Source organism: Cyprinodon variegatus, unplaced genomic scaffold (genome assembly GCF_000732505.1).
Source record: "Cyprinodon variegatus isolate N-32 unplaced genomic scaffold, C_variegatus-1.0 Scaffold1311, whole genome shotgun sequence".
Classification (NCBI taxonomy): Eukaryota; Metazoa; Chordata; class Actinopteri; order Cyprinodontiformes; family Cyprinodontidae; genus Cyprinodon; species Cyprinodon variegatus.
Window position 1 is genome coordinate 27132 of NW_015151764.1, and position 8156 is coordinate 35287.

The window sequence follows — 8156 nt, forward strand, 5'->3', positions numbered from 1 at the left end:
GCAGTTAGCCTCGCTGCATGCAGTTAGCCTCGCTGCGTGCAGTTAGCCTCGCTGCAGGCAGTTAGCCTAGCCTTGGATCTAAATAATTCTATAAACCTGTCAATCAACAGCACTTTCTAACAGACGACTGTGATGTCAGCGCTGTGGAGGGAGGTGGTGAGCAAATAAAGCTGCTTTCAGCTCTGGGTGCAGGAGAGCTGCTCTTCAGGATGCTCCTATCTTTGCATTGAAGAGGAGCTGCTGCTCATGGAGAACTTTAACCAGAGTCTATGTAGAAGATTTAATACGTCACCAATCCGATGACGAACGAAACAGCTTTACTGGTCATTAAAGATTAAATATGTATCTTACACATCTAAAACATATATTAATATTTTTCCAAAAATATTTAGCTTTTATGATAAAATTTTTTATTTGTTTTTTTTTTATGTCTCAAGGTCATTGGGTGAGTGGGTTGGCACGCTAGCGCCCTCTTTTGGCCAGCTGCTACTGGTACTAAGATGAAAATTTGACAGTCAAGTTTCAGATTAGTTTCAGTGTCAGCTGGATTCTAGACAGAAATAAAAACAGCTCTGCTCTTGTTCCCCTGTTGGTTTGCAGCTTGTGCTGTTATTTATAGACTGTTGGTCATTGATGTTCAACTTGTTTATGTAGCAATCAAGTTTCACCTTTAGCAGTAAGTTTAAGTTACACTGAAACAATTCACATAGAAAAATCTCATGTCTTCTTCCACCTCTAGTCAAGCACACATACGTCCCTTAATCAGGACAAAAGTATTGTTGGAACAAAGACTAAAAGTTAGCTGCATTCCACCTCAAACAGCAGGAAATAACACAAAGCCTAAAGAGGTGATGCACCAAGGTGTGCAGCCTATGATGTGTTCCTGGCTAAAAATCTGGGTCCTTCAGAACAGGCGTTAGCTTCCAACCTTCTGCAGCTAAAGGAACCAGAGTTGATCTCTGTTCCCTGAAGACTGATCAGAAACAGGCCAGCTTCTGCTTCCTGAATCAAATGGTTTCTGATGGCCTTCTGATCCTGACCAGCTGTCTGACTGTAGCACTTTCCTCTACAGGCGCTGTCCTCATATTTCTTCCTGGATACGATGAGATTGTGACGTTGAGGGACCGCATCTTCTCTGACGATAGGATGTCCACACAGTCTGAGAGGTACTGTATCCGTCTGAGCAAACAGGAAGGAGATCAGATCGACACCAAATCAGTGTGATCCACCTCCGATTCCTGCATGTCGGCCTTCTGGACCGTCAGCCACTGACTCAGAGCCAACTGGTCTGCTGCTGAATCGCCTCAGCGTTGCTAGTTTAACAGCTTAGGTTTATTTATTTGACAGGGACAGTGTACATTAAAAAGCATTCCTGCAAGTGCACCAGAATTAGCTAAAAGGCTATTTTTCACATGTTGTTCCTGGACAGATCAAAGCTCATTTTAGCTCATTACTCTTTTAAAATGTTTCAAGGCACATTGCAGGTTTCAGATTATAATCTTCATCTGTGTTAGGCTTTGTTTCATATTGTTTGGCCTCAGTGTGTCCCTCTGTCTGGGTGCGTCTCCTCTCAGCTACCAGGTCTTCACGCTTCACTCGGACATGCAGACTCTGGACCAAAAGAGAGCCATGAAGCCGACTCCCTCCGGCGTCAGGAAGATAGTGAGTTACAAAAAGGGAAACAAACGCAAACTTTGGCTTTTCTGATCATCCAGGACGGAGGCTTTGCTCACCTGCTTTCTTCCATCTGGTTCTTTCAGATTCTTTCTACCAACATCGCTGAAACCAGCATCACCATCGATGACGTGGTCTTCGTCATCGATTCAGGGAAAGTCAAAGAGGTGCTGATCCCAGAACAGCAGTCGCAGCGTGAGCAGAACATGAAACATCCATCAGTTTAGTCACACGCTGCCTGTCTGTGGCCTTTCTCTGTGGCAGAAGTCCTTTGATACGCTGAGTCGCGTCTCCATGTTGAAGTCTGTCTGGATCTGCAAAGCCAGCGTCCTGCAGAGGAAAGGAAGGTGAGATCTGGATGTTTGTGATTCTAGAGCGTGGGTCGGCAACCCGCAGCTCTCTAGCGCCCCCTTGTGGCTTACCCGCACTTTTTCAAAGCAAACAAAATAAAAAAAGATGGATTTTGTTTTGTTTTAATATGGTGTATAGGATGACAAACATTGTTTATGTTTTCCAAAGCTGTAAAAATGTGTATAATATATAAATTTAAAATTTGTATCAAAGATTAGCTTCATATCCTGCGACACCTTTCAGTGCAGCACGGTGCCAGGCAGGTGGTATCGGCTTATTTGTGTTTCCATAGAGTCATGAAACCAGAATGTAGGAGCCGGTATTTATGCGAGACAGACAGCGGGAAGTTTCTAAACATTTATTAACAAAAAGAAACCAAACAGAGATGGAAAGCAGGGCTGTGGATCTGCAGATCTGTGGGGGGAAAGAGTATCATATTGTTACTGTGGTTTTATTTCCACATGGAGGTTTGAAATTAAAGGAGTCCTATTATAAATATTCCATTTTTGCCAAATCCTCAAAATAAAAATAACACAAAAAATCTGACTTTTTTAACTGTATTTCTATAGTTGCATCGATGCAAGAAATCATAAAACATTAATCCTGTAATCCTCCTAACCCAGTACTGTCTGGGCTTCACATGTTATTAACCTCATTTATGAGCTCCAACAGTAGAAATGGCCACGCCCACCCAGCGTAGTGATGTCATCAACCACAGTTGTAGCAACATCTTTAAGGACGAAGAGTCACCTTCCTCTTTACTGACAGCATCTTATCCTGCAGGGATGGGGGGGGGCAGAGCAGCCATCGATGTTAGGCTAACGGGTTAGCATTGCTAACATTAGCCAAACTGCTGGCTAATGCTAATTCACGAGGACATTCGTAATTAGGAAATGAAAGCTTTGTTTGACAAACTGACTTCATATTAGCCATTCTTTGCTAATCCTAAAGGCAAATAGTTAAAATGTTATTTAATATGTGAGCAATAATAACCTCAGCAGGACCCGCCCCTCCCTGCCTCCGATTGGCTCACTGGTCGTCATGCCTACAGCTAACCGATGTATTCACTAAAGGCAGTGTGTAATAGCCAATTAGAAGCAGAGTAGTGCAGGTGATGCCTTCACCATCCTAGGAAAAAATGGGAAATTTGGCTTGGAGATTCTGCCTAATAGTGCAGATCATGATGGATTTAGATGTGGGTACATGCAATGCTGATAGATGAAAGACTTTTAATCTGGTAGATCAGCTGCTATATGGGCTCAGACACCTAAAGCTATCCTGCCCTGTGGGAGAACTGAAGCTAGCTAAAAACACTGAGCTGACCTCTGACCTCCCTTCAGCATAGAGATGATTCATCATCATCAGACATGACCAACATCCCAGTTATCTAAAACATCTCTACTAGTCCAAACTCTTCTCAGATGAGTCAGCAGAGAGAGTCACTCCAACGGGAATGTTGAGCTTTCCTTCACATTCAGGGAGGATGGAGGACATCCTGGACCTGATCTCCTCTCAGATTAGGAAACCTTCTGCTCTTGGTGTTTATTTCCACCCAGCATCCATCTGACCATCTCCCCGCTGGGAGGAACCTGACCAACCAGAGGGTGTTTCCTGGTGGCGCTGCAGAAAACAGCAGGTTGTTTTGCGTGTGTTCCTTCAAGTCTGCCTCTCCTCCAGACCATCACTCCTCTTCCTCCGTGTTTGACGCTAGATGTCCCTCTCTTTTTTTTAAACAGTGCTGGCCATGAGGATAATTGTCTTGATGCCAAAAAGAGCCCAACAGATTGTGCTTTCACCAGTGGAGCAGTTCGGCTATCGCCATAGTGTTCAGCTTGATTTATGCATATAAATTGCTTTATTATAAATTATGCAGGGAGTTTTACAGATTATATGGACACTGCAATGTAAGTAGAACAGTAAAGGAAAAACAGAAAAAAAGGAGAAAAGATGAAAGAAAGAGGAGATAAAAGAGAGATAATGATAAAACATCTTTATTCTGCTTCATCACCTGCAAAGAGATGGAAAAAGAACAGCACAACCAACGGATATAGTTTTAGATATAAATAAAATAAAGTAAAATCTTGAAAATATCGCTGAAGTGTAAGTAATATTATTTAATCTGACATGTATACTGTGGCAGCTGAATGTAGAATATGAACTTTCTGTGTGGAAGTGAATCTCTAGGTACCTGGAACCAAGCACCTGTAGTTGATGGTGAGGGTGCACTGTGCATGTAAAGTTTATCCAAAGGAAAAATGCTCAATAGTGGTTGTGGAGAGCTGAAGAGGTGCCCCCTCCAGAGCACTGAAGCTGTTGCGCGCCTTTAGCGAGCATGCGCGTTTCCTGTCGCTTACGCGGTGAATCGTGCCGCCTGCGCTGTGCGGAGATGCAGGGGAAACCGTATCTGATGGGGAAACACAGCTCGACGTAACAGCGGTATTTCCATCAGGAAAACGCTGTTTTGCTGCTGGAGTCCTCCTCACTCTCCATCTCTCTGTGTGTGCTGTACGTTAACACCCGCCAGCGGAAACACGTTAGTAACCCTGTTACTGTCAACGCTGTTACTCCCATCACTGCCCATATCCAATAATCCCAGGACCGCCGACCCAAAGGCACTGGTGGCCGGTCCCGGGATTACCGGATGACCCAATAGGTGAACCTAAAATCCGGATTGAATGGGGGGCCGGGGTCTGCTTTGGGCCCGGCTACCCACCCCACGCCTGGACCAGACAACCCCCAGAACCCTCCGTGTCTAAATGCGAGAGGGGATGGGGGGAGCTTTCCGAGGTGAGGCCCAAGAAACAGGAAACCCTCCTGTACTCTCAGAGTACAGCAGTCAGAGGTGGGGACTCGAGTTTGTGACTCGTACTCGAGTCGCACTTAAGTCGCATATCTAATGACTTCAGACTCGACTTAGACTTGCATTTGAAGGACTTCAGACTCGACCGAGACCCGCGATTTCCGACTTGTGAACAATATTTTATTTTTTAAGCGTTTTTTGTTTTACTAACTTGACTGATCGCCGCTCGCCTTACCCGCACACAGCAGAGGTAAAAAAAAAAACAGCAGAGGGGCTGTCAAACAGTCACGTAGCACTGACGTCACTGACGCAACGCTACGTGACATATAAGCATGTATTTTTCACTTACCAGTTCAAGATAATGATCATTCCATAGATATAATTGCGACCTTTAAGCTATAGCGTCTCAGTGACGGAGATGAAAACACAAGGAGAAACAAGCAAGCATGCAAATTATTAAACTTATTTTTATTAATCATGTGATTAGAATTTATTGTGCGATTAATTTAATATTGCAACAGGGTTACTCTAGACTTGAGACTTGACTTGGACTTGCAAAAAATGACTTGTGAACATGTCTGACAGCAGTATACTGTAAGCAGAGATGGGCATCCGGAACAGATGCTCGAACCTCCTCCGCCGTCTCCTTTCCACACGGAGGAGCAGCAACCGTACTCCCAGCTCCTCCCCTGTAACTGAGCTCCTCACCCCATCTGGAAGGGTACGCCCAGCCACCCTGCGAAGGAAACTCATTTCAGCCGCTTGTATTCACGATCCTTTGGGTCATTACCCAGATCTCATAACCATAGCTGAGGGTGAAAACATAGATCCATGGGTAAATCCAGAGCTCTGTTTATTTAACTAGGGTGAATAGTTGAATACTTTTTTCCCACAACAATTTGGCGTTGTCAAGCAGGATTCAGCCTCAGTACTCTTAGAAGTTTAAAGGAGTCTGGCATCGAGGTCCCTGGAGGTCAGCAGGAGGATCAAAACAAACCATTTCTTTTTTGAGACGGCGAGATAAATCTTCTGTCCGGACACTTGAAAGTAAATTTCAGAAACAAAAAATTTCAAAAAACACAGATTTAAAGAAATCAAATACTAGAAAAATGTGCTCAAACAAAGTCATCTAATTCTTGTTAATTTAGCGGGTAAAAGCGCTCAGTTAGAAGCTCCACTGAGCGGTGATGATGATCCTGTGGCGTTGTGTCTGTGCAGGGCGGGCCGCTGCAGACCAGGGATCTGCTTCCATCTATTCAGTCGATTCCACTATAAGAACATGCAGGAGTTCCAGGTTCCACAGCTGCTCCGGATGCCGCTGCAGGTAAAGCTCAGACGCTTCCATCTTCCTCTGAAAGGATGCAGATGGCTTTAAAACACCGTGAAGCTGATCTGCCTTCTGTCACCGTAGAGGTTCTTGTTCAGCCCCATCAGGAGAGCTGCTGTTTGAAAGCTAAAGGTGAGCTGATGTGTTCCTCAGGAGCTGTGTCTGCAGACCAAGCTGCTGGCTCCTTCCTCCTGTCCAATCGCTGACTTCCTGTCCAAAGCTCCTCAGCCTCCTCCCACACATTCCATCCAGAGCGCAGTCCAGATGCTGAAGGTGAAACCTTCTCCTGAGGTCCATGAAAGGTCTGCCCGTCCATAACGCATGTCTCCATGTCGCTCAGACCATAGACGCCCTGGACCAGAACGAAGATCTGACTGACCTGGGCTTCCACCTGGCCGACCTACCCGTGGAGTCCCACCTGGGCAAAATGGTGCTGTGTGGCGTCGTGCTCAAGTGCCTGGACCCCATTCTCACCATCGCCTGCAGCCTGGCCTACCGTGACCCGTTCACGCTTCCAGCTGAAAGCTCCCAGAAGAGAGCTGCTCTGCAGAGCCGCATGCACTTCACCGCCAGCACCTTCAGCGACCACATGGCCCTTCTCAGAGCCTTCCAGGTACACCGTCCATCCACAGGTACACAGAAACACGCTAAATCACTGAAGCCGCGGTGTTAGATGTTGATGCTGCAAGGCTCTCCTGTAGAGGTCCATCTCACAGCTCTGAAGGACAAGCCTCTGACTGAAGACACTAACGTTTATTTAGCAAAGCAAGTGGGACCAATAAGAAGAGGAAAGTAAACTTGGTCTCCTGATGGGAGCATGCAGGGGGAGTATGATGGGGTGTCACAAACAGACCAATGATGAGGCCTTCAGAAGCGTCCTCCAAAGAGCTGAGCCTGCAGGGATCAACNGGAACACGGCCGGGTTCCCATCGGGGTTAACCCTGGAGGTCACTGGTTCTGATGGGAACGCGGCCAGGAACACGTTGCAGAAACAGTTTTCTAGTCAAACATCTTTGAATGTTTCTATAGAAATGTTCACTCTGGTTGACGACGATCAGTGACCTGTTATGAAACGGTTAAGGATGGATGGACTAGATGGTTGCAGGTGGCTTTAGTTCCACCTGTGATGAACAGGATGATGAGTCGATATCTTCTAAATGGAGATGCTTCATCCATGGCTGTTTGAAACTGATGATGTTTACCTGCAGCTGTTTGTTAGAAGAGAAGCAAAGCCTCCATTCAGACTCGCCTCTTTATGTTTACTGAATGAAAACCTGTGGAGAGAAACACCGTCCACCCCGTACAGCTGAAACATGAGATGTTATTACATGCTCCTCTAGGAGCCGTTTAACCTTTGCTGTGTTTTAGGGATGGCAGAAGGCCCGCAGCGAGGGCTGGGATAGATCCTTTTGTGAGAAGAACTTCCTGTCCCAGTCTACCATGGACATGATTCTGGGCATGAGGACACAGCTGCTGGGACAGCTCCGTGCTATTGGTCGGTTCTCCTCTGGTTTCTAACAGATGTTCCTCCTGCAGGCCACTCACCTGTTCTATGTCTGCTAACGGGGGCGGCGTTTTTTCTCCTGCAGGTTTTGTGCGCGCCCGCGGAGACAGCGACATCCGCGACGTCAATCTGAACTCTGAGAACTGGGCGGTGGTGAAGGCGGCGCTGGTGGCCGGCATGTATCCCAACATAGTTCACGTCAACAGGAAGGCCTCTCTGTTGTGCAGTCACCGAGAGAAGAAGGTCCTTTGCCATCCAACGTCTGTTCTCAGCAAGCTGCAGCTGAAGGAGGTAGGACATCCACAGAGGGAGCTCCGTTTGCTCAAAGTCATTCTTCTCACCTCTCTTTTAACGTTCTAAGTTTAGTTTTTCTATGGATATTCTGACAAAAACATTTAAAATCTCTGAAAGTATTTGTTCCAAATTCTTTCTGTTATGTGATGCTAAGTTCACACCAAACACGCTTTCAGCAGCAAAGCAGCTCCTGTTGCTTCATCTCT

General features: G+C 46.0%; 1 protein-coding gene across 2 annotated transcripts in view; it reads left to right on the forward strand.

The window, feature by feature from the left end:
* ythdc2 (YTH domain containing 2) overlaps nucleotides 1–8156 on the forward strand; it is a 35718-nt gene that overhangs the window by 18848 nt on the left and 8714 nt on the right. For both annotated transcript variants that reach the window (XM_015402162.1, XM_015402163.1), the window contains exons 15-23: nucleotides 1073–1166; nucleotides 1575–1662; nucleotides 1761–1841; nucleotides 1939–2021; nucleotides 6044–6149; nucleotides 6306–6425; nucleotides 6493–6765; nucleotides 7521–7647; nucleotides 7742–7947. In XM_015402162.1, the coding sequence (XP_015257648.1) occupies nucleotides 1073–1166; nucleotides 1575–1662; nucleotides 1761–1841; nucleotides 1939–2021; nucleotides 6044–6149; nucleotides 6306–6425; nucleotides 6493–6765; nucleotides 7521–7647; nucleotides 7742–7947 (1178 nt within the window). The remainder of the gene's footprint in view (nucleotides 1–1072; nucleotides 1167–1574; nucleotides 1663–1760; nucleotides 1842–1938; nucleotides 2022–6043; nucleotides 6150–6305; nucleotides 6426–6492; nucleotides 6766–7520; nucleotides 7648–7741; nucleotides 7948–8156) is intronic.